Below are 27,100 nucleotides of genomic sequence, written 5' to 3'. Positions count from 1 at the left end.
CGAAGGAGAGGTTCAGCTGTTCCCTGAAAGGGAGGGGCCAGGCACCTCTTGTCATTTCGCCGCAAATCACGGGTCTGTAAAGAAGGGTGGGGACAAAATTATGTAATTCTTTCTTATTGAATCGTGTCATATTGGCCCCGTCCAACATTATGCACCACATCCGGCCGTTTTCACTAAGAAATGGACGGGTGCGGGAGGGCCAGTCTTCCGATAGCCAGTGAAACTCCTGCACCTTCAGGAGAAGAGATAAGTGTGAATTGAAGTACAAAATAAAGCTGTCCAGCATACTGTATGTGGGTTACATGCAAATGCGGCAAGTACTTACGTTGCATGCAAAACGATAATACCCCTTCTACTTCAGGGTCCATAGAGTATCCACAGGATACCTTGGGGTATAGGCGATGACATCAGAGATCGGGCACCACAGAGTAAAATTTTCAGCCTCCCAGGATGCACTGGGGTCCCTCTCCTATACCCCGCCCCCGAGTCGAAGGCCACTCCGTTTCGTTGGTGCCTGGCTTGGAGTCGGATCACCTTAACAGAGGGGGGCTGTTATGGCCCCTGAAGTTTCTTCAAAAGCAGCTGTAGCTGCATATTTAAGTTGTACAGCATGGACAGTCAGTACTACACCCGCCGGACCAGAACGCTGGTACTGATCTGGGGATGCTGGTAGGTATCTGGGGTCACAGCTAGCGGTGACCCCGGATGCCTGGACTGTAGCCGGATCCAAGGGGAACAGGTAAGCAGCGAGGTCTCGCGGAGGGCACCCGCCGAGCAACACAGTCCTAAGTCCCCAGGCAGGGGGCTCCCTGGGGACTGGCTGCAGCGTGGGGGTGACCCACTCTATGCTCCAGGCTGGAGTTATAGTGCGGTTCCGTTGTCCCAGAGGGCTTCTGGGTATTACTCCAATCTCTTTCTGGTACGGAAACCCAATGGGTCTTACAGGCCCATCCTCAACCTCAAATCACTCAACAAGTTCTTGAGGGTTCCTCGGTTCAGGATGGAGACCCTGCATTCCATAATTTTGGCGATGGAGCCTGGGGATTTCATGGTGTCGCTAGATATTCAGCATATCCCTATTGTCTCAGCGCACCAACGTTTCCTCAGGTTTGCAGTGGTCGACAAACTGTTCCAATTTCAGGCACTGGCCTTTGGTCTGGCCATGGCGCCTCGAGTATTTACCAAAGTTATGGCAGTTATGGCAGCCCACCTACGGATGCAGGGGGTCCGCTTGTTGCCCTATCTGGACGACCTCCTGTTGTTGGCAGGGTCTCCAGAGGTACTTCAGTGCCATCTGGAACTGACAGTCTCTGTTACAGAATCACGGCTGGCTGATAAATTGGAAGAAGTCCTCCCTGGTTCCCTCACAGAGGATGATCCATCTCGGAGCCCTGTTGGACTCCCAACATCAGAGGATCTTTGTGACGGAGGAAAAAGATCTCTGCATTGCAGGCAAAAGTACGCAGTTGCCTGTACACTCGCCGGGTGTCTATTCACTCGGCGATGAGATTACTGGGTTCCATGGTGTCGATATTCGACATGGTGGAGTGTGCCCTGTTTCACTCTAGACCTCTGCAGAAGTTGATCCTCTCCAGATGGATTGGGTTGCCCCATCGGATAAAGACACAGACAATGGTGCTTCCCCCGGAGGTACGTCTGTCTCTGGCCTGGTGGCTGAAGACTGCTCACCTGAACAGTGGGGTCCATTTTGGATTGCGGACTGGGTCCTTCTGACGACGGACGCCAGTCTCCGAGGCTGGGGAGCAGTGACGGGTCCACACTTCTTCCATGGAAGGTGGACGCCAGCGGAATCTGCTTTTCCAATAAACATCTTGGAAGTTTGGGCAGTATTCAAAGCTCTCCAGCAAGCAAGACATGTCCTGCACGGAAAACCCGTGCAGGTACAGTCAGACAACGCCACCACGGTGGCCTACTTAAACCGCCAAGGAGGGACCCGCAGCCAGGCGGCCCTGATAGAGGTGTCCCACATTCTAGCTTGGGTGGAAGGCAATCTCCCTGCCATATTGGCAGTGTTTATACGAGGAGTCCTCAACAGGGAAGCAGACTTTCTCAGCCGTCAAGACGTACATCCAGGAGAGTGGTCTCGTCACCAGGAGGTGTTTCAGCTACTGGTGAACAAGTGGGGCCTTCCAGAGATAGACACAGAGGAACTTCTTGTGGACGCACTGTCGGTCCCGTGGACCTTCCAGTTTGCGTACCTCTTCCCTCCGTTCTCCCTTCTTCCTCGAGTGATTCGCAAATTCTAGCAAGAAGGCAGCACGCTCCTGCTGATAGCTTCAGCGTGGCCCAGACGGCACTGGTACTCAGACCATCGGAGTCTCTCAATAGACACTCTGATTCTGTTGCCTCTACGTCCGGACCTATTGTCTCAAGGTCCTTGTCATTACCCTGACCTGGGTCGTCTGTCTTTGACGGCATGGCTGTTGAAACGGCCCTCTTAAGGTCCAGGGGTTTTTCCAGCTCTGTAGTTAACACCATGCTCAGAGCTCTGAAGCCGGCTTCTGCAAGAATTTACCACAGAGTGTGGCATACTTTCTTTGAATGGTGTCGCCCTAGAGGCTATGATCCTCAGGTGTTCAGGATATCCAGGGTTTTGGCTTTCCTACAGGCGGGCTTAGATCACGGTCTTCACCTTGCTTCACTGAAGATGCAGGTTTCTGCCCTGTCAGTGTAGTTTCAGCGTAGGATTGCTACTATTCCTGATATCCGCACCTTTATGCAAGGTGTACTTCGTATTCAGCCTCCCTTTGTTCTACCTGTGGCTCCTTGGGATTTGGCTGTGGTCCTGAGGGCTCTCCAAGGACCGCCATTTGAACCACTGAGCTCAGTGGATTTAAAATGGCTTACAGCTAAGACTGTGTTTCTTCTGGCCATTGCTTCAGCCAGAAGGGTGTCAGATTTGGGGGCTCTGTCATGTCGCCCTCCTTTTCAGATTTTCATAGAGATAGGGCGGTGCTTCGCACTCGCCCTGGTTTTCATCCTAAGGTGGTATCTAGTTTCCACATCAATGAGGAAATCATAGTACCGGTCCTTAATCCCCCATCCCTCTCTGCTGGTGAGGCCTCCTTAGATGTGGTACGGGCTCTAATGATTTATGTTGACCGTTCCTGTCCATTTCGGAAATCGGACTCTATGTTTGTCCTCTATGGTTTTCATAAAAAGGGTTGGCCTTCCATGAAGCAAACTGTGGCAGGATGGATTCGCATGGCAATTTCTGAGGCTTACAGTCATGAGGGCCTTCCTGTTCCATCCTCTCCTAAAGCTCACTCTGCTCGGTCTGTGGGTCCTTTGTGGGCAGCTCGCCGTGGCGCCTCTGCAGTTCAGCTTTGCAAGGCAGCCACGTGGTCATCTGCCTATACTTTTGTAAGGTATTATGCATTTGATACCTTCGCCTCTCAAGATGCTTCCTTCGGGCGGTGAATTCTCCTTCCAGCACAGGAGCATCCCCACCCTTAAAGGATACTGTTTTGGGACATCCCCAAGGTATCCTGTGGATACCCTATGGACCCTGAAGTAGAAAATATGAGCTATGGTAAGAACTTACCCTTGTTATCTCTATTTCTACGAAGTCCATAGGGTTCCACAGGACTCCCGCCCTGTCGCACCTGTGCTGCAGTTGGGCTTTGCTCTGGTCACTGGTTTTTCCGTCTCCTTCTGGTGAGAATGTGGTTCTTGTGTGTTCCAAACTTTCTTCTCTCTCTTTCTTCTCCTCCCCCGGCCTATGGCTTGTTATGTAACTGGGTGGCCTTTGGCTCGGCGGCGGGGTATAGGAGAGGGACCCCAGTGCATCCTGGGTGGCTGAAAATTTAACTCTGTGGTGCCTGATGTCTGACGTCATCGCCTATACCCCAAGGTATCCTGTGGAACCCTATGGACTACGTAGAAATAGAGATAACAAGGGTAAGTTCTTAACATATCTCATATTTTCACACTTCTAGCAATAACCCGGGTTATTTCACGTGAACGCACAGCAACCCGGGTTACTGTGCAGTGTGAAAGGGCTAGGTTGAATTAACCTACAGTAGGTCCAGTAGGTAACAAGCAGGGTTGAACACTGGTTTAACCTGGCTCGCGGTGCAGTGTGAATGGGTAACCCGGGTCGATGTGACCCGGGTCCCGTTCACAGCATAAGAAGAACCAGCGCTTGGAGATGATCTTATCTTCAAGCGCCGGCTCAACACGTGATGGCGGAGACATCATTGACCCGGCAATAAACTGGGTTGGGCCGCCAGCATGAAATGGGTCTCAGCTGGGTCTTACCTGGGATTGACCCGTGTCCAAAATTCTGGGTGCAATCCGGGTATGCAGTGTGAAAGGGGTATAAATGTATTTGCCCCCCTTGCATTGCAACATGTGTAAAGTTACTCCATTTTGTGTTTTTTTTTTTCTTTGCTCCCAGCTCAGAAACAGCCCCATTACATTTCCGCTGCCTGAAATAAATCTACTTCTGAGATCTATTTACTCCCCAAAAATGTTTATTGTCAATTCCTATATTTTGCAATCTAATGGTTAGATTTTTTTTATACTAAAGTTAATTGTTGTCTAGTGGGGGTTGTACGGGTATGGCCCAGTATTTAATGTGCAGCTTGGTCTGTATTGGTAGATGGCTCAAACCATGATGGGAATTGGTTGGGTAGGTCTACAAATCTGTTAGGCTAATGGTTGAAGCAGTAAGTATGTGAGGTTATCCGCTAATCATATGGTATCTGCTTATCCTGGTTTTTCAGTTCACCTGGGCTTTCCATGTGCATGGCCAAACTGACCACTGATCCAGTCACTACGAGCTTCCAGCATATCCAAACCTCACTGACTTCTTCCTAGATCAGGGATGGGGAACCTTTTTTTCTGCCGAGGGCCATTTTGATATATATAACATTATTTGCGGACCTGGTGCAGGCCACGCCCCTTCTGTGTGATGTCACTCGGGGACGGGGCAACAATCGCCGGTGATTACAGCAATGCCTGGAGCATCCTGAGGATGCTTTGGGGAGCTGTAAGGGCAGCGGTGTGAACAACTGAAGCATCCTAATGATGCTCCAGGCGGCACTGCTGCATAGATTCTGTCCGCAGGGTGCCATTATAGGCACCCTGCTATCCAGATGAGGCTAGCAGAAAAAAGCTCAGAGGGCCAGTCCAAATGACTCCCGGGGTCTTATAAGGCCCCTGGGCCTGAGTTTCCCCGTCCCTGTCCTAGATGGAGTAACCTTATGGCACAGTTGCTGCGTTGTTCATGACACGATTGCAGTAAACAAGGAAGCAATAGTCAGTTCTAATGAGGTAGATTTGTCTAGTAAGACAGGGAAGCATGGGAAGTACACATTTGTCAGAAATATAATGGAAAGATTCTCATAAATTTGACTTATTAAAAAGATCAAGTGATATTTTAAAGGATTTATTTAGATTCAGGTTCTCTGTACTCTGTATGTTTGTACTTATAATTTAGTACCCTACAGTATTTGTGCTCAAGCAATGTTTACGCTGGTTTGTCAGTCTTTTGTTACAGTAGGTGTTTCTTTGTTATATCTGTATATTTCACCCTTCCATTTCTCACTGCATCTTCCTCTGTCTGTTCCCCCTTCACCCATTGTCTTCTCTTCTCCTGTCTCCACAAGTGCTGCCATTCATGGGGTTGCGGGGGGTCTCCTATACTGAGCCCCGATGCTGTCAGGGGTCTAGAATTCCAGTCTGAGGGTCATTTGGTAAGTCATGGAAGGCTGTTCATTCTACCTGTATTGAGCCCCAGCCTTCTTAATGGTTATTTAAAAAGTGAACTAGGAGTCTTTTTTTTATTTTTATTACATTTCTCACTTTCACTTCACCCGAGAGATCATCTCTTTTCCCATTTAAGCATACAGTATCAGATAAAGGAGCTGAAATTAACCACTGCCTTAATCTCTCTCACTTTCCTAATACATTCTGGTGTATTAGTGAGTTCTAAAGAGAGGTTTTCAAGTTATTAGTTTACATTATCCTTCATCACAGCTGGAGTTAATAGATTTGACTGGAAGATGTTCAGCATACAATTATATGTTTTTTCACATATCTCTGTCCCTGGGAGAAACAGTCTGTGTTGATTGAGTAAGTCCGGTAGGTATTGGGAAGAGGTCACATCTTTAAAACCCTGTAATTGCATTCTTGGTGAACCTGAACAGAAAATAACCATTTGCCCTGTTTAGTGATATAAACATAATGTTTTTTGCGAAAGGTCCATAGTAACACTAAAATATCTGATGTTTTAGTCCACGGATGCATTGCTGGTAGCAATTGACTCTGAAGTGGTGGGAGCGGTGGACATCCTATTGAATCATCGTCCAAAATGGTCTACAAGGCCAACTATCGTGGTAAGTTTGAGCCAAACATATTTCACATTATTCAAAACTACACTTTGTGGCATTTATCGCTAAGAGTAGACTGCATGTATGTATTAAGTAAGATCCATTCAAATACATAATGGTACCAATGCAGAGTTGAACACAAGTCGACTGCAGTTGCGCTTTTATTGCATTCATGGAACTAAACGCATATAGTTGCAGAATTATCTATGCAACTGCACTACCCCTATACGTACACTTAGTTTCATAGCCGCCATCAATGTCACTAGGCACCTGTCCTATCGCTGGAGATGCACCTGAAAACAAGCGCATGACTGCATAGACCGCAGTTGCATCAACATGACCTGAACCCTCCCTCACTAAACTTAGCCTACGTGTGACTCCACCTAGTTATGATTTTTCAGCCGCAAGTATAGATGCAAATCAGATACATAAAATCATCTTTGCACACAATTTTGTATACGCTTGGGCATGCCCTAGGCAGCTATATGTAATATCCATCTGCAAAACTGACTTATGTTCAACTCCATATTGGCCCCATTGTGTGATTTTTTTCTAGATGTATTTCGGATAAGGTTAGAATATTATAATTAATGAATGCTACATACCTCACCAGTCTTCTTACAGAAAATTTTGCCAGCTGGGTGGCATCAAGAAGTAGCCGGGTGGGGGCCTTCGCAATAAACAGCGTCCAAATACTGCCCAATAATTGCTTTTTGGACACAGATAATTTTTTAAACAGTGCCAGATACTGCCCAAATTTTGGAGGGATTTTTTTCCATAGCACCCAGCTGCTGGTTACACAGGAGGGTGCCCAGTTACAGGTGTCCACAAACACAGGATGGACGCAGGAGGACCACTCTCTTAACTGTTCGCTGGTGACTATCACTGCTGGCAACCACAGTGCCCTTCCTCTAATACAGGGGGAGGGATCTACTCTACCGTCTTGTCTGACGCTGCCCACCACTGTGATGCGGACGAAAGTTGCGCTAAACGTTAGCGCTACGCTACTTTTGTCCGCATCACAGTGATGGGTGGCAGGGCTTAGTGCAGCGCAGCTTTGGGTACGTCACAGTGCCGGGTGGAAGGGGATTTTTACCGGGTGACCCCTCTGACAGTGGGGAGAACACTGCTCACTATAATGTAAGTTGTAGTTATAAAGCTTTAATTTTAATGATCTCTATCTTTCTATTGTTCTAATATTTGTATATCTTAGTGCGAATGAGTCTGAATCCGTATACGCGATGCAGCAGCCGTGGCTTGTTCTCACGCAAAGTTCCGTTGTACTTCTTCTGTGACTTTCTACATGTTTAAAACTAATTCCTGTGCGGTTAAATTCGCAGCCCGTCGCCTCTGGTACAGACTGAGTGGTGTTTTACTGCATCTGTGATGCAAATAAGATGGAAGTATAAAGGAAAAGTTGCTACGCTACACCACTCAGTGCGGCTCAGTCACACTGGGCGTCTTGTCTGGGTATATTTACTAAAGGTCAATTTTGGCTTATTGGTGCATTTATAGGTGATTTTCTGTGTGATTAGCAAATCAGGGATTTACTAAAGACAAAATCAACTTAAAAAACCGAATCACGAACAAAATCGACCATCGACCAAATATTGATATTTAACATAGGGCCTGATTCTGCAAGGATCGCAATTGCAAAGCTGCACGCAGGCTATAGATATGATGCTTGCACACAGGCAGCTTTGCAATTGTGACCCTAGCAAATATAGTAATGCAGCAGGAGGCATCACGCCTTCTGTGTAGTATTTATCTGAGCTGCGTTGTCCAACGCAGCATTGGATAATCTGCGTACCATCGGCCGGCTGCCGTGACCCATAGAGTCCCGCAGCCGTCCACCGCAGTTTAGAGGAAAAGGCCAGGAAATCTCCGTCAGCTGACGGAGATCCTGGCTTCTTCCCTCCCCCGCAACGGTGGCAACATGCCTCCGTTTTGGGGAACAGAGGGCATCGCCGCCCCCTCCCCGCCTACAAACGGCAGTAGACTGTCAATCACTGCCAGTCTGCGAGCAAGTTAGCAGGACCCATTCTGCACACTCGTAGAATGGATCCTGCGCCTGCGGTGATTCCCAAACATCGGGAATCTGCGTTCAACAGTGCACTAGCAGACCCATAGACCGCTGCAGGATTCTCTCATTTACTAATGGTTGGTTTGAAAATGTACTTAAAAACGGCTACAAAATCAACAGTAAATACCCAAATAGACTTTTAAAAAACAGGTGATTTGTATCTTCTAAATACCATCCTGTTGGTAGGAACCTAATTATGATGCCTATAAAAAGAGACACAAACATGTGGTGCACTGTGACATGCACGTTAACTCCTCACACCAGTTCCTGTGGCATAATTCCCTTGACCTGTTCCTCATACTCATTATAATCCACCTCAACAGGTGAACCTCCTCCAGTGCTGCATGTAGAGCGCCATTCCAGGGCCATCTTGGATTTGACATGGCGTCCAAAAAACGCTTCACTCACTGGAAAATGCCACATTATAAATGCCCAGTAGAATTTGCTGCATCGTACACATTACACGATCCGGTGCTCGACCGCCACATATGTCAACACCAGCTGCATCCTACTGCATGGGATCCTCAGTCGCATTGTCAGATTGAGCTGCATATCGGGCCGACCTAGCAATGCAACTGACGACCATGCAGGAGCGAGCATGGCCCGACATAGGATCTCATTCAGAGGCGGTCGTTAGATACAAGCGGTCGCTCTGAATGAGGGCGGCCGCTTGCATCTTGGTCGATCGCTAAGCTATGGGTCACCACCCACAGCTCTAGCGACCGACCAGTGTGATGGTCGCAATGGTCAAGACCATCGCGACCATCGGGGCTTGCGACGAGACTCTAAGGTTGGGTCTCGGCACTCGCAAGCTCCAGGGAGCTTCGTGCTCTGCTCTGACATTGCTGATGTCAGTGGGGCCGCCCCCAAACTGCAAGCGTTCCGTCGGGAACGCCTCCGTTTGGCCGGCCACACCCCCTGCCCGCCTCCCAAACGGGGCGAGCTGTGCGAGCTCACCATCGACAGCTCACCCCCTTTGGTGCGAGACCCCTAGCGATGGAGCCGGGTCTCGCGCATGCGAATGTCGGAGCCGGCTCCGACGTGCGCATGCCCAGTGGGGAAACATCGACCCGTTTGCGAGCGCTCTGCGGCCAGGTCTGAATGACCCCCTTAGTGCTTACACATTAGGCCATTTTGAAAATATGTTGGCAGATCGGGCAAAATATTGTCTAATGTGTACACAACTTATGTCTTTCTTCCACTCATCTTAGTAGGACTGAAAGTTTTAAATTGAAATAAACATGAAGGAGATTAAACCATGAGGTGTTTCTCTGTGTATTGCCTCTTTAATGTGTTGGAGTTGTTTACCCTTTAAGATCAAGAATATTAGTTGTGGTTTTCTCCCGTCCTACAAAATTGTTAAGGTAGAAGTTTGTTAAATCTTAGCTAATGCTAGGCAGATTTAGTACCTCTCTGATCTGGTTCATCCTCCCACACTTTCTATGTGTGTGTGACTTTACTGTATTGGTTCAGCTCACTCAAATGAAGACCACAAGCAACAAGAATATGCAATAGTACCAGGAGGATTCACTTATAATAGGCTTTTTTTAAGAAGTCACGTTGCTGTGCCTGTAGTCACAGCATAATAAAAAAAAAACAGAGTTTAAAAAAAACAAACAACCTCTTCGGTTTAAACCAAAGTAGTTTAAACCAGCCAATCTTGAAAATACTGCTATAAAGGAATAAACATGAATCAGATGTATACATATGTGAAAACACATGCTTATTTATTAAATTTTTACAAAATTTATACTACAAAATATATCCTTAGTATAGTCTCTCTCTAATGCAGGTGAGCTTCAAGGACTTTCATTAGGAGCTGGATGTATCGGATCCAGTGCTGGAGCCTGGATGTTCAGGCAGTGTGGCCGCGCTCATGATGGCTCAGATGTTCTTTAGGTCTAGGCAAAGTGTGGAGCTTGTGGAGTGGGGCCAACCATTGGAGTGACCACTGATAGAAGATGAGTCTGAGACTACTGGGGCAGAAGCAGTGTGAGCTGTGTTTGCAGGCAAGCCTGTTGTGAGAAATAGGCCCTGACAGGTGAACACTTGGTAGGCCAGAGGCACAGAAGATGTTGGCAATACAGCACTCCAGGGTGAATAGGAGGCAAAATGGTATAAAAAGAGTGGATTAGAGAGTAGGAGAGTCCCCAATAAGCAGGTTTAATAGCTTGGTAAACAGGAGCTCCAGGGATAAATGCCTTACTCAGTCGGCAGCACATCTAACAGGCGTGATGCTGTTGTGCCTTAGAAATACATTGCGCAATGATGTTCCGATTCTGCTTATGAAGCCTCGAAAGCCAGAACGTGGCGTCTTTCCGTGGAGTCTCTCATTTAATTTTCTTTTTTCCAGCTGGAGTTCTCTCAATTCAGCTTTTATCTTTTTCATTTCAGCTTTTACTTCTTGTTTCCGTTGTATTAATGCCTCTGTATTATCATCATCGTTGGGGATTGCCGGTGTTATTTCCTCCTGCTGTTCTTGGGACCTTGCAGCTGGGCTGCTCTGTTCTCCGTTCCTCACAATACCTTCAGGGTCCTCTATATCAGTGGTAGGAATTTGTGGGGTGTCAATGATGATCGACCTTGCACAGTATGCCATTTCCATATTCTTCCAGCCTACTGAAGGGTCATAATTCCATGTATCTGGCACACCAAACATAGCAATCTCCGTGAAGTTATTCCCTATGGTCACCACCAGTTGGTCGTCTTCTGGATATATGGGACATGAGTAGTTTCTCCGCTCTCTTTTCCCATACTGTAATTCCAGATATTGGTTTCCCATACTTTGGGTAATATATTCCTGTATCACATGTCCAACAGGGTCCATTTCAGCGTTAGCTTGGTATGAATCCATGCCAAATATCTAAGAGCTGCTTATCAGTCCTGTGAGTCTGCAGCAAGACAGGTGCCTGTACAGCGAGCAGCTCTTTAGTACAGTCCTGGAACAGACGCCATTGTGACATAATCAGCTGTGCAGAGTTCTAATCCCGCCCCCTCTCTCCCCCAGCACCTAACTGACAGTTTGTCCATCTTTTATATTCATTTTTGTAAGTAAAGTTTACATTTTAGTAAAAATATAAGTTTTATAGCTGATCTTTTTCATATATATTTTTTATTTAATTAACTTTTTATTGATTTTTTAAGATGAATTACAGCAGATAGGAAAGGCATAATAAAGTAAAGTAGTCGGTCGTAAAGACATCAAATACATATAAAAAGAGAACAGCATTGAAACACCAGATAGTATACAACTGTTACATATAGCATACAAAACAATGAAAGGCTTGGGTGGTCCTTGGACCAACCAGAAGCCAGACCTACACAAGATGTTGCCATCCCATCACTGCAATTCTATAAAATAAGGGAAGGGGGGGACTGTAAGTAAAAGCGAGCATCTAACATCACAGAGTATGCGTATGATAAAAAAAAAATACATTTCACCAAAAGAGTCAACGCAAATTTTTCAGGAGCTGACTGGGTCTGAAACACAACAAGGCTATACAAAATAGGTGGAAAACAATCAAATAACATACCAGGCCATGTAAAAATGTACAATATCCTCATGTCAGTTGCCGATACAAGTACAAGATGTTGTTTCAACATCTCATACGTTAAGGATCTTGGTTTCTGTGGAGGAATCAAGCGATTCAATATATTTACCCCACTTTTTTGTATGTTCAAATGCGTCTTATTCGCAAAGTGATGTGAATAGGACGCACAAGCAGCTGATATGCCTATATGGGATGTAGTCGGCATCCCAGGGTGCGGGAGGATGCCGACAGTCCAAATGCCGGCGCCGAAATACCAACAGAACGGGATCCCGGCACCAGTATCCCGACCGTCGGCATCCCGAAGGTAAGTATCGGGGTGTTAGAGGGAGGTTAGCGTTAGGCATTAGGGGAAGGGTTAGGGTTAGCCATTAGGGAGGGAGTGTTAAAATTAGGGTGCGGGAAGGTTAGGTTTAGGCACTAGGGGAAAGGTTTGGTTTAGGCACCGAGGAGGGGGCCTTAGGTTTAGGGTGCGGGGAGGGGGAGTTTAGGTTTAGGCACTAGGAAGGGGAGGGGGTTAGGTTTAGGCATCGGGGAGGGAGCGTCAGGGTAGTGGTAGGGAAAATACTTACCTTTAGTTCCTATGGGTGTCGGGATTCTTGCTGTCAGGATGCCGCTGTCGGTATTCTGATCAGCGGCATCCCGACAGCTGGTATTTCATACCCAACCCGCCTATATTCTGTGTGCATTTGCAGTTATACCTGCATGTGAAATGCTACGTTATAGTGTCAGCGGCTGTGACACGGTAAGGAAACGTTTTGCATGCAGATACACCAGCAGCTGCACACAGAATGTAAAAATGCTGCATATCATTTTAATCAGCAGAAGCTGCTTGTGCATCCTATTCACATCACTGTGCGAGTGAGACACATTTGAAGGGAAGAAGTCGCACGAAAAAACACTTGGCGCTAGCGAGTCACGCCACAGCATTGCGCGACTAGAAGGGCTGTTTAGCATGCAAGGAGGCTAGATGTATGTGAACACATTTGTACAGGTATAAGTATTACTGAAAGCATAATATACTATATATAAATAATATAATAGTTCTTCTTTTGGGGCTCCTCACATTGGGGCCAGTGACTGTGGTTGGTACCCTGGCTGGGCTTCTCACTGAGGGCCTGATTCAGAGCCGGACGCTATTTAAGCTCGCTTGTTCAGAAAATAGGGGTGGCTATTCAAATGAACCGTTTGCTCTTTGTGGTCTGTTCACGCCTCTAGGTCTGAACGAGCGAACAAAACTTGCGGTCGTTTTTTGGAAAACTACGCCCCCTGGCCGCTCGCATCCTACGTCATGTCCGCTATTTATTAGATTAATCGAGTACATCGACCAGGGTAAGAGTTGTTCGCTATTCTTGTGGTTGGTTTTTCCTACCACAATCTTGCGAGCAGTTCTGACTATAAAATAACCCAGTGACGTGGTCAATGACACTGCTGTATTAATTATGCACACCCATAAAACGCCCGTTTTGACCTTTAAGCATGCCTGCGTTCTGATCTCCACTCCCCGTTTTCAAGCACCTTCCCCTGTTACCACCCACATACGCCTTCTCATGTCACTCAAAATAGCAGGCATTCGCTATTTAGCGAACAAACGATTCTCGGCCGCACTGACTGGTTCGCGCATGCGTATTACGATCCGTACGCATGCGCAGTTGTGCAAACATCGCTCGGAACGAAGGAGCGGCCGCTTACGAGCGGCTCTGAATCAGGCCCTGAGCCTGAGTGATAGGGAGCAGCTGTACCCCAGGGGTACTCGCTGTGACAGAAGACATCTCTGTAATGTTGGGGTGGGACATGCAGTAGATAATGTCACACAGGTAAAGCAATGTCAAAGGTATCCTCAGCTCCATGCATCACTGTAAGACACTGATAACAACATTTTAAAAATCTATATCTGTGTCCCTGTAACTACTAATAAGCTCATGTTATTCCTTTATAAGTAGCATACTCATTATATTTCTGGAGTTGAAAGGGTTTGTACAATAGACCTCGCTTCTAAAGGACCTGTTTCAGACCCGGGATAAAGGACCTGTTTCAGACCCGATCGCTTGATGCATATGCAAATTCAGCAAGGCAGGCGATCGCACGGCAAGGCATTAGCACGCCCACTATGTCTTGGTGTGCGATCGCATTGTGTATGCAGACGCCCACCAGCCTGTCTTAAGACGCCCACTTGCGCACGTCATCTCCAGGAAGTGTATGAAATCATCGGTAACATCGAGCACTTGTGGTTGACCATACCCTTCCGCAAGCACTGCGAGCACTTCAGTGTTTAAACCAGCCAGGTGACATTTACTATGACGCTGCCTCTTAATTATGCACGCCTCTGAAACGGTGTTAATACGCTCAAGCACGCCTGCTTTCACATCTCCACTCCCCCGTTTTTAATGGCCAGCCCCTGTAACCACCCACAAACAGCTATTCCTGTCACTCACTCTGCTGGGCAGTCTATGCGCAGTGAGCGAACGCTTCCCGATCTCTCGCAGTGGTTTGCGCACTGCGATGTGTACACATGCGCCCAATGCACACCATCGGCAGCTACGAGCGAACGTATCTTAATGAGCAGGTCTGAATCAGGTCCAAAGGTCCCAGCTCACGGCCTACTTTACTGAACAGATTGCACGTGGCATGAATTATCTTTACAAACCGTTTTTTTTTGTATTAATGTTTTAATGATAAAGAAAATTAAATCTTGCTTATTATATTAATACTGAGAAACATTACTATGTATTGTATTGAAAACCTTGATCAACCATGTTTTAATACTTTTAACAATCCAAAGTTACAGTATTACGATTGTTATCTCATGAAAAGAGAGCCATATCTATCTTCCTTCCACTCATTTCAGTAGGACTGAATTGAAATAAACATGAAGGAGATTAAACCATGAGGTGTTTCTCCATGTATTGCCTCTTTAATGTGTTGGAGTTGTTTACCCTTTAATATCGATGTTAATTGTAGTTTTCTCCTGTCCAATAGGAGTGTTAGGGGAGGAGTTTGTGGAGTCTTAGCTGATGCTAGGCAGATCTAGTACCTTTCTGATGTGGTTTCTCAAGCGCTCCCTATTTCTCTGTTGTGTGTGAATTTACTGTATTGGTTCAGCTCACTCAAATGAAGACCACAAGCAACAACAATGTGGAATAATACCAGGGGATTCCATTATAATAGGCTTTTTTTTAAAGAAGTCATGGTGCTGTGCCTGTGTTTAAAAACAAAACAAAACACAGCAGCGGTTCCTACCTTCATGTATGAGTGTGGTTGCTATTGCCGTGGTGCCTGCAATGCACTAGTCTGGACAGAGAGGAGGGGTCAGTCCTAGGCCCACTGGACCTCGGCACCTGTGCAGTGGACCTGGCAGGTGATGGGACTGGCACAAGCAGCGGTGGTACTGCCCATGCGCAAAACACTGGCTTCTAGGGTCTGCATTAGCAGCCCCTAGAAGCCAGGTGAGGTTGCCGAAAAGAAGAGAAGTGGCTTCCCACTAGAAGCACGCTCTCTGTTAATCAGAGCCCAAACTGGCAGTCCCAGGGGGAGAAAACACCTCCCCCTGGGACTGCCTGACCTTTGTGTGATTGGGCCAGTAGCACTTCCAATGGGAAGTAATTGCCAGTCACAATGTAGCCAGTGCAGTCATGGACTTGCAACTGGCTCACTGAAGTGGCAGATTTTACTGGGGGGATAAAAACCCCTAGGTTAAATCCGCTACTGGTTAATATATATAATTATTTGTTTAGCGAAGATATAGGGCCTGATTCAAAGATGTACGCTATCTATCTATCTATCTATCTATCTATCTATCTATCTATCTATCTATCTATCTATCTATCTCTTCAGCTCTTTATTCACTATCAAAGCTGAAAAATACACAGCATGAAATCTATACTATATAAAATGTGCACAATTGTCAGAGTTCCTTATTTAGGGCCTGATTCAGAGTTGTACACTAATGCCGCTGCCGTTGCTGTGTCTGTGGATGCAGCTGCTGTGCAAATATATGCAAATTTCGCAGCCCACCTACGGTTGTGATTTACTTGGAGATGCGGTTAACACTGAAGGGGTCATTTATACTGGTGTGTTGAAGAAGTTCTTTTACCATCTTGATTATTTACGTTGGAGGAAGTATACTAAGAAGAATACTCCATCTGAAGAATTTATTAACTTTTTTTAAAGAGACTTTTTTTAACTAATTTTAAATTAGTGTGAGAATTGACCTCAGAGGAGGAGCGCTCGAGTTTACTTTTCTGTTTTTACAGCTGTAATCCCGTCTGGATTTTTACTGAGATGCCCACAGTCAGCGTCTTAAGATCTGCTGCTGCCGCTTGTGCGATAATCGCACTTCTGAGTAGCCATATGGTCACTCAGAATGGCTGTCGGAGTAAGGCTCCAGAACCATTTTCTGGGATTGCAGTCGCAAGCTGTGACACACTCCTGAAATGGTTCCAACACTCCTGCGCCACCAGCACCACCTCTCATTGCCGCCCCCACAAACTGTCCCTGCCTGTCAATCAGCTTGCGTATAAATCCTCACTGCGACCACCGTCACAGGACCATCGCGGCACATTCGTAGTGTAAGCCATACATAGCAGAAAACAATAGTCCATTTGCGAAAGCATTGGCATTGCGAACGTCTCTGAATCAGGCCCAAAGCCATTTAATCTTATATTGAAATTGTTTTACTGAGGATTAATTTTATATACTTTAATTGGAAAAATGGGCTTAATAAACCCAAATAAAGACTTCGGCCCTGATTCAGAGGCGCACGCTATTTGCGTGCGCTCGCTCTGAATCAGGGCGTCCCTATTTTTTTTTTGACCGGCCTCCAGGCCACTCGCACAGCTGTGGGTGACCACCCACAGCTTGGGCGTGCGGCCTGGCGATGGTCGCGATTCATCTGACTTGCGAGGAGACCCTGTGGTAGGGTCCCAGGTCTCGCAAGCCTGAGTGGACTTCCTGCTCTAATAGAGGTTGTTCCCAAGCGCTCCTAATGGGAATGGTGGACAGTATTTTAAATGTCTTTCTTACACAGTTATCCGTGCGTGAAGCAATAACACCACTAATCAATCCAAGTAGAATGCTCCTATATCAATGTCACTGATCCGGAAAAAGTTTGAAATAATTCACCGTAACTTCTATTATATCAGGTCGTCGTCATTCAAAATTTTGTTTAGGTTCCTCCTTCCAGGGCAGCACCTCCTTTATAGTGGTATCCTTCAATGTGCATACATGCAAAACAAAAAAGGGGGTTGCCACAATAGTGTGAAATCTTCACAATTTTTAATAAAGTTTAAAAAGTACAAATGGATGCGTACCATAAATGACCTTTCAAGTGAGGTACACTGTAGAACATATAGGGGTATTAGTGTGCTCCCCCTATAGAGCGTTACCTTCCCAGTCTTAGGTACTCCAAGTATGATCACCATACAACCACCAACGCGTTTCCACCTTCTATGAGGTCTTTATCAAGATATATGGTTAAATCTAGACTGACCTGATATATATAGCAGCAGTGGGCGGAGCCACCCTCGTTATATAATGTATGTAAAATGCGCACTTACTGCTTTTACACGGAGCTGTCTCCAAGCTCCATGGTGCTGAGACATTAACAGCGCACCACGTGACCGTGCTCGTGTCCCGGAAGTGCCGCGTATCCATTCTATCTTCCCCACGTGATGCGTTCCAGCTCCTGGAGCGCATCACGTGGTGCACGGCTCTAGCTCCTGGAGCGCAGGATTTAGTGGGCTAATTTTATCATCGGCGCTGTCACGAATAAATTCAGCAGTAGTCGCCCAGTAATTGCTAAATAGCGGACAAGTACCTACCATATATAGGTGCTAATCATTACTTGTGGCATATAGAGATATTAAACTCCATGAATACTTAAATATGCAAATGCAGATATGGATATATCCTGCATATGTATAAAGTGCATTGTGGCTTAAACATGCAATGGGACCATTGTCATATGAAATTTACAATATAACCTATACAAGCAGGTATATAATGGCATACAATAATCATGGTGAATGTAAAAATGCAATATAAAAATACATAATAAATAAGATAAAAATCCAATAATAAAAGTGGAATCAGAAGAATAAATATATGACCATATCAATAGTCTAAAATGGGTGTGGAGATCATAAAAACCATATAACTGCAGAAATATAAGAAATAACAAAAATATAATATACAACCAGAAAGATAAATATATGACCTTACATAAAAATTGCATAAAAAGATGTTAAGATCATAAAAACCATTTAAGTTCAAAATCCGCATTCAGGCCATGCGGTTCTAGAGTTTTTACTTCATAAATGTATTTAATTTCTGTTTTTGCTAAAAATGTGTCAATGCCTTTGGTTCTCCAGTTTCCTTCTACCTTTTTTATGCCCAAGACAGTGAGAAAGAAGCCTCTGATACGGACTTCAATCTAAATATACGCAATCAATTTAGACCGAAATCTATATTCAATCCAACATTTAATAGAGGGTGTTTTTTGGAAAGTTTTAACAAAATTGTGTGTACAATTAGAACAACTAGATGCTAACCAAAGTTTAATACATAATTTATCCCAGAGTGAATTTAGCGCCCTACAACAATTAGAGAAGAATCGAAATATTACAATTAAACCTGCAGACAAGGGTGGGGATATAGTCATAATGGACACCATTAATTATAATGCAGAAATTCTAAGACAACTAAATGACAGGGACACATATAATCCATTAAGGGGCAACCCCATAGAACGGATTGAGAAGAATCTTATAAACCTCATTTCTCAATATGAGGAAAAGGGTGTTATTACAAAACAAGAAAAGGAATATATTATTAAGGACCATCCGGTCCTTCCAGTAATGTACATATTACCCACAATCCATAAGGATCCCATTAATCCCCCGGGGAGACCCATTATTGCCGGCACAGACTCGATCACATCTAATTTGGCACATTTTATTGATTTTCAAAGATACTGTAGATACTATTAGAATTCTAAAGAATACCAACATCCCTAACCATTGCCATTTAGTCACAGCAGATGTTACAGCATTGTACACTATTATAGACCATGAATTGGGAATCAATGCAGTGGAATATGCCATTAGGAAAAACTTGGATTTTACTAGTGAGGATAAAATTCATTTTATTAAAGAATCTTTGAACTTTATGCTTACCAACAATTATTTTTGGTTTAATGGACAATACTACACACAGAAAAAAGGGACCGCCATGGGAAGTCGGGTAGCACCGGTTTATGCGAACCTATTTATGGCATGGTGGGAGGATCTAACCATTTGGAACAATAACCCATTTCTGGATAACATCATAACTTGGATTAGGTTTATAGATGATATATTCTTCATTTGGAAGGGGGAAGAGGAGGACCTAAAGAATATTTGTAAAAATCTAAATAATAATGAATATAACATACACTTGACTTTTAACATTAATCAAAAGGAGGTAAACTTTTTAGACCTTGTAATTTATTTAACGGATGAAGGATTGGCTACTACAAATTACAATAAACCGACAGATAGCAACTCATATGTCAATATAAAAAGTCATCACCATCCCAGATGGTTGAAAAATATTCCTAGAAGCCAAATCCAAAGAATACGTAGAAACTGTACAAAAGATGAAAATTTTACAGAACAAGCAGAAATATTACGTCAGAAATTCTTAGTGAAAGGTAATAATAATAATTGCATACAAGAAGCTATTGAAGAAATAGGTGTTATCTCACAAAATGAACTCCTAGAACATAGGGATAAAAAGAGACAAAATCAAAAACCCAAAGTCGCTTTTATTTCCACATTTCATAATCAATATAGAAGGGTTGAACACATTATTAAGAAAAATTGGTATCTCCTACAACAGGATCCCATATTGAAGGAGATCATTCCAAAGAAACCAATGTTTACCTACAGAAGGGCCCCTAACATTAATAACAGATTGGTAAAAAGTGCCATAGCTGAAAAGAGAACCGGCAGGATAAAAACAAAGGGGTTCCACCGGTGTGGTTCATGTGTGGTTTGCATCACGCACACCAACCAAGATTCAAAAATAGAAACGTTTGATTCTAAATCTAACCCCAAAAGATTCAAAATACAAGAATTCATGACCTGTAATAGCAATAATTGTATTTACATGATTGAATGCACCTGCGGTTTACAGTATATAGGAAAAACATCCAGAAAACTCAAAGTCAGGTGGGCTGAACACCTACGTAACATCAAAAGGGGTGTAACGAACCATGCTTTAGCCAAACATTTTCATGAGAAACACCAAAATTCTGTATATGATATCAAATACATTATGGGCATAAAAAAGGTAGAAGGAAACTGGAGAACCAAAAGCATTGACACATTTTTAGCAAAAACAGAAATGAAATACATTTATGAAGTAAAAACTCTAGAACCACATGGCCTGAATGCGGATTTTGAACTTAAATGGCTTTTACGATCTTAACATCTTTTTATGCAATTTTTATGTAAGGTCATATATGTATCTTTCTGGTTGGATATTATATTTTTTTTATTTCTTATATTTCTGCAGTTATATGGTTTATATGATCTCCACACCCATTTTAGACTATTGATATGGTCATATATTTATTCTTCTGATTGCACTTTTGTTATGGGATTTTTATCTTATTTATTATGTATTTTTATATTGCATTTTTACATTCACCATGATTATTGTATGCCATTATATACCTGCTTGTATAGGTTATATTGTAAATTTCATATGACAATGGTCCCATTCCATGTTTAAGCCACAATGCACTTTATACATATGCAGGATATATCCATATCTGCATTTGCATATTTAAGTATTCATGGAGTTTAATATCTCTATATGCCACAAATAATGATTAGCACCTATATATGGTAGGTACTTGTCCGCTATTTAGCAATTACTGGGCGACTACTGGTGAATTTATTCGTGACAGCGCCGATGATAAAATTAGCCCACTAAATCCTGCGCTCCAGGAGCTAGAGCCGTGCACCACGTGATGCGCTCCAGGAGCTGGAACGCATCACGTGGGGAAGATAGAATGGATACGCGGCACTTCCGGGACTCGAGCGCGGTCACGTGGTGCGCTGTTAATGTCTCAGCACCATGGAGCTTGGAGACAGCTCCGTGTAAAAGCAGTAAGTGCGCATTTTACATACATTATATAATGAGGGTGGCTCCGCCCACTGCTGCTATATATATCAGGTCAGTCTAGATTTAACCATATACCTTGATAAAGACCTCATAGAAGGTGGAAACGCGTTGGTGGTTGTATGGTGATCATACTTGGAGTACCTAAGACTGGGAAGGTAACGCTCTATAGGGGGAGCACACTAATACCCCTATATGTTCTACAGTGTACCTCACTTGAAAGGTCATTTATGGTACGCATCCATTTGTACTTTTTAAACTTTGTTAAAAATTGTGAAGATTTCACACTATTGTGGCAACCCCCTTTTTTGTTTTGCATGTATGCACATTGAAGGATACCAGTATAAAGGAGGTGCTGCCCTGGAAGGAGGAATCTAAACAAAATTTTGAATGACGACGACCTGATATAATAGAAGTTACGGTGAATTCTTTCAACTTTTTCCGGATCAGTGGCATTGATATAGGAGCATTCTACTTGGATTGATTAGTGGTGTTATTGCATCACGCACGGATAACTGTGTAAGAAAGACATTTAAAATACTGTCCACCATTCTCATTAGGAGCGCTTGGGAACAACCTTTTTCTTTTGTCTGACATTACGGTGGTGATTTGTGAAAACCACTTTTACTTCCCTTGCTGCCCTATTTAATGTGGATCGCTATTGTTTTATATTGATTTATCTGTACCTATTCCCACATATCTACTCGAGCTTGGGTGGTATAATCCTGCTGTACTGACTTAAATGGATGTCAACCAGTATTGTCTCTGCTGGCGTTCAATAACAATATGTAAAGCTATAGGGTCCTATTCTTCATACGATAAATATGATAAATATAAATACGGTAACCATGCAGAAACGCTAGTTTCCACATATTTAGGTTACCGGGGTATTCATCATCAGGGGTCCGATAGAACCCCCTGATATTCAGCGTAGCCAGACGACAGCTGCGATACTGACCACGGGGACAACTGCTTTTCGGAGCAGCTGTCCCCTCACTGGAGCAATGATGAACTGCTGAAGTGTCACCTTTCCCCTGCTGCGAGTTGGATACTTAAGTATCCCTTGCAGCGAGTTCAGTACTTCATCATCGGGGGCCATATGGTCTCCGATGATAAATACGCCCCATAAGCATAGAAATGCGAGATGACACGAGGAGTTGAAAATGGATAGCATTATTATGCTAAGTACATAAACCCATTATTCTAAGTGTGTTTTGTACCATTAATTGTGATTGATTTTTGCAGTTTACATCTTAGAAAAATAATGCATAATTTTTTGTGTATTTATTGTTTTGTTACACAGACCTTGTTGTTGCAATTGCTCTCTATATATTATAAAGTGTTTGGCTGGCAATTAGATGTAGTCAATGGGGGATAAAATGATAAACTTGCTGAGTACTCCGAATGATGCATCACACAGCAATCTATATGCACTTCTTTAAATGATTATTAAGAGAACACATTTTTCTAATTAAATATATCAGGGTTTTTTTTTTTAAATGTTTCCTCCATGTTGCACTTTATATCTGCTTCTGCCTCATTCAATGGAGTCTTTAAACATAGAAACAGGGAGAGAGCTTTTCCGGTGTCCAGAGGGGTATAGATGAGTGCAGGGGTCATTTATTGGGAGTGAGGGTCTGCAGGTAAAGGTCCATTTCATGATATATAGGGGTATATATATACTAAAGTGAGAGTTTTTAGAAGCCAATAGCAACAAATCAGATTCTACTTAAGATAATAGCTAGAATCTGATTGGTTGCTATTGGCAACATCTCCACTTCTAAAAACTCTCACTTTAGTAAATTTACCCCATAGACTCACATAATCCTCCCACAAAAAATGAAAGAAAAAAATCCGACTAATTTCTGAGGGAATATAAAATGACAGTTTTTAGTAAATGTAAAAGGGTTTTCCACCTGCTGCTTTTACTAAATACATCTCTTGATACTATACCTTTACTGGTGTCACACTGCCCTCCGCTGAATACCTCTAACACTTCACTTAAAAACGCCGGTCAGGTGTCCATACCCCTCCCTTTTGGACAGTGGGAGACCAGGGAACACATTGGTAACCAGACAGATGTGGTGAATGCTGAATGCATTCCCATTCGCCACAGTGAGCATAGCTGTGTTATTTGACTTTATCTGTATATTTGCTGGTGATCCTGAACAAGTCCATAGTTTTGATGAAGATGCTGCTCTGTAGGCTGACACTGTTCACCCCCACACTTATAATGCAATTATCATTTTCCTCATGTCATGTATATTATGTATAACATTCTAATTTGCTAATATTATTTTAATTCACGACTAGAGTATTCATTTTGCCCTCAGAATAGGCCATATGGTTACAGTGCAGATCATTTCTGAACATGATAATTAGGTATGTACGTGTCTCCACAGTCCCCAATTAATCCTCATACCTACCTGAGATTAAAACCAGACTTTTGTTATGCTAATATAATATGGCTACCTCTAGTAATTATGCAGTGTATGTAGTCATGGGACCATGGTCTTTGTTCAGTGCTCCCAATGTTACAACCCCTGAATGGACGATGGTGAGAAAAGCCAGTTTATGTGCTGAGTGTATATAATCCAGACCTAATATTCCAAATTGTGATCAGGGTTTCTTGCTTGTGGCCAGCATTAGGTGCTAGCGCACTACTTTCCCCCTCAGCAGGACCAGTTCCAGCACAATGACTAATGTAATCTTATCTTAGCAGCTTGTATGGAGTGCTGGCACACAAGGAGTATGCTATCCACAACAAATTATTCTCTATAAACATTATTATATGTATTATAATTATATTATTATCGCAATGCTATTAAGGTTTAATGAAGCAGGATAATGCTTTCAGAGTGACTATAATCATAGTTATCCTTTCTGCCTGTACAGTCTATTGCATTTGATGCAATCTTAACATCTGTTTCCTTTTTCAGAAACTGATGGAGCGTATACAGAATCCAGAGTATTCAACAACCATGGACGTGGCCCCTGTCATTTTAGCTGCTCACAGGAACAACTATGAGATCCTTACAATGCTTTTGAAACAAGATGTGTCTCTCCCAAAGCCTCATGCTGTGGGCTGCGAGTGTACCCTGTGTACAGCCAAGAACAAGAAAGACAGCCTGAGACATTCCAGGTTAGGGCTTCACAGCAGAAGAGGGGATCATAAGTAATGTTGCTGTCAGTAATCTGTGATTGTCCCAATATTACTGCAGACGAGGCGCCGAATGATAATGATATCTGATAATAATGTGACCACAGTCAGTCTGACCTTTGTGTTGTAGGCCTAGAAATACTTGGAAGATGACTGCTTTCAGCCTGTGTGTGCAGTTACATTGTGGATGTTCTTGCAGTCCCTCATGTGGCCGGAACATTATCAATATGTGTAGCTAACTTGTGATCATGAGTTGTGGTTAGGTAATAGATCATAATCGGCTTGTGTGTCCAGTGTATGTGTCTAATGCACTTACTGTAAGTGGGCAGGCTTAAATTAAATCTCATCACATTTTTACTTTCAACAAAGTTTCATTACCCTGGGCTCTATTTAAGAACAAGTCATAACCTCTTTAGAACTAAGGAGTCCATTCAGTATTTAGCAAACAGCTGTATGCTTAGCTTACCATTGTTTGTCACTGTACTGCTCATGCTATAAATGTATGGTGTCAGTAGTAAAGTCCTCATTGCCATTAGAGGGGACCCAGCAATAGCCTTTCCAGCTTCAGTGAAGCTTTCCAGGCCTTGCTGAGTCCTTGCCCGCTTGTAGTACTATGCGCATACACAAATAGCCGACGGGCATGCACTTAGTTAACGACTTGTTACCAGCAGTGGTAGGCTGCTGTGGTGACACATGAGGGGACACCGCAGAGGTAGGGGACACCGTGGAACCTGGCTGGACAGGTAATTTATGTTAAATACCAGCTACATATTTATAAGCATCTCAGTGACTCTAAATGTAACATGCTGCCAATGTTTGGCATCGTTAGTAAATGGAACTCATTGACTCTTGAGGCAATAATGTGTTTGTGGTTGGCCTGGTTGCTTAGTAAGCAGTCAATTTACTAAAGGCAGACAAAAAAGCAAACATTTTGTAAACCCACCCACAAAACACAACATTGTGACAATTTCTTCAATGTAAAAGATAGAAATTTATCAAGTGGCAATTTTGCAAATCACCATAAAACTGCTACAAAATAACGAGCTGGTGTTGTGACAGATCTGATACCAAAAAACTGCTGTCTGAGCTATCTGGCCAATCAAAAGGTGAGGAATCACAATACACTTATAGGGGTATTCAATATGGGTGCGATAACATCGTTTTTTGCGTTAATATCGCACTTTTTAACGTTTTTGCGTTAATATCACTTGTTTTAGTTTTACACCGTATTCAATTTCAAAGACTTATCGCAGTTTTGAAAAGTCTTTGATAAAAAACGGTGATAACTTTTCACCATTGAATAGGTGTCGAAAAAAAGTGCAGAATTGGGGTTTAGGGGTGCAGGCTTAAAAAAAAATAGCTGCACCCCTGAGATTGACATTTAAAAAAGAACTGTGCCAAAAAAAGTTTCAAAAAAAAAATAGGGACACCCCAAAAAATTATTTTAAAAATTGGGGTGCAAAAAAAAAAATGGGAAAAAATTGTTAAACAATAGGGAAATAGGTTCAGGGCTATTCTGCAAGTATGCGGCAGATGTTTTCTAGAATAGAATTATAGCGACAGGTGCACAAATGCAAAATTTTTTAAAAATTACTTTAGGGACACCAAAATATGCTAATACCCATTTTCATGTACCCCAAATTTGATGGGACCTCTTAAAAAAACGAAAAAAATAACCTAAGTGCTCTTCTGCATCACTTCTTCATTGTCGGAAAAAAAACACCTGCTGCGGCTATTTAAATCCCCGACTTTCAATTAAAGGCTAAAACGGGGGTACCCATAGTGTTCCCCCATGTTTTTACAACTTTAGGGGGGTCTTACAATTATTTCAAGGAAAAATTCATAACTTTACACAAATCCAACTTCGGAGTTTCCCGTTTTCGTTAATTTTATTTTCAATACGGGGATAAGCGGGATTGCGCACCATACCTTTACGCAGAAAAAAACTCCGATATGAAACGTTAACTTCGCCAGGGAAGTTAACCTTTCATATTGAATACCCCTCTTAGAATGAGGACAATATTTCGGTATTGAATAAAGAGGCAAATTTATTAGGGGGCAACATTAATGTTTCATTTTATTAAGAAAGCAATATTATTTATTATATTAGAGGGGAAATATAAATTTATTGTTAATTGGTGTACAAAATGTTGTTGTTTTTTGTTAATTACAGGCGCAATACAGTGCCTTGCAAAAGTATTCACCCCCCTTGGCTTTTTACTTTTTTTGTTACATTACAACCTGTATTTTTTTTTTACTTTAATCTGAATTTTATGTGATGGATCTGCACAAAATAGTCTAATTTGGTGAAGTGAAATGAGAAAAATATATATAAAAAAGAATCTTTATAAATAAAACTCTGAAAATTGGCATGTACATATGTAATCACCCCCTTTGATATGAAGCCCCTCAAAAGTTCTGGTGCAACCAATTACCTTCAGAATTCACATAATTAGTGAAATGAAGTCCACCTGTGTGAAATCTAAGTGTCGCATGATCTGTCAGTATAAAAACACATTTTCTGAAAGGCCCCAGAGGCTGCAACACCACTAAGCAAGAGGCATCACACCATGAAGACCAAGGAGCTTTCCAAACAAGTTAGGGACAAATTTGTTGAGAAGTACAATTCTGGGTTGGGTTATAAAAAAATATCCAAATATTTGATGATCCCCCAGGGTACCATTAAATCCATCATCATCAAATGGAAAGAACATGATACCACAACACACCTGCCAAGAGAGGGCCGCCCACCAAAACTCACAGACAGGGCAAGGAGGACATTAATCAG

General features: G+C 43.2%; 1 protein-coding gene across 3 annotated transcripts in view; it reads left to right on the top strand.

The window, feature by feature from the left end:
• TRPC1 (transient receptor potential cation channel subfamily C member 1) overlaps positions 1–27,100 on the top strand; it is a 94,822-nt gene that overhangs the window by 6,518 nt on the left and 61,204 nt on the right. For 2 of the 3 annotated variants that reach the window (XM_088446270.1, XM_088446271.1), the window contains 3 exons: positions 5,634–5,720; positions 6,261–6,362; positions 24,092–24,294. In XM_088446270.1, the coding sequence (XP_088302396.1) occupies positions 5,634–5,720; positions 6,261–6,362; positions 24,092–24,294 (392 nt within the window). The remainder of the gene's footprint in view (positions 1–5,633; positions 5,721–6,260; positions 6,363–24,091; positions 24,295–27,100) is intronic. The other variant, XM_088446272.1, reaches the window with a different exon arrangement.

The sequence above is a fragment of the Taudactylus pleione genome, unplaced genomic scaffold (assembly GCF_031769625.1).
Source record: "Taudactylus pleione unplaced genomic scaffold, aTauple2 ptg000395l, whole genome shotgun sequence".
NCBI classification, from domain to species: domain Eukaryota; kingdom Metazoa; phylum Chordata; class Amphibia; order Anura; family Myobatrachidae; genus Taudactylus; species Taudactylus pleione.
Note: the sequence above shows the minus strand (reverse complement) of the source record. Positions and strands in the feature narration are given on the sequence as shown.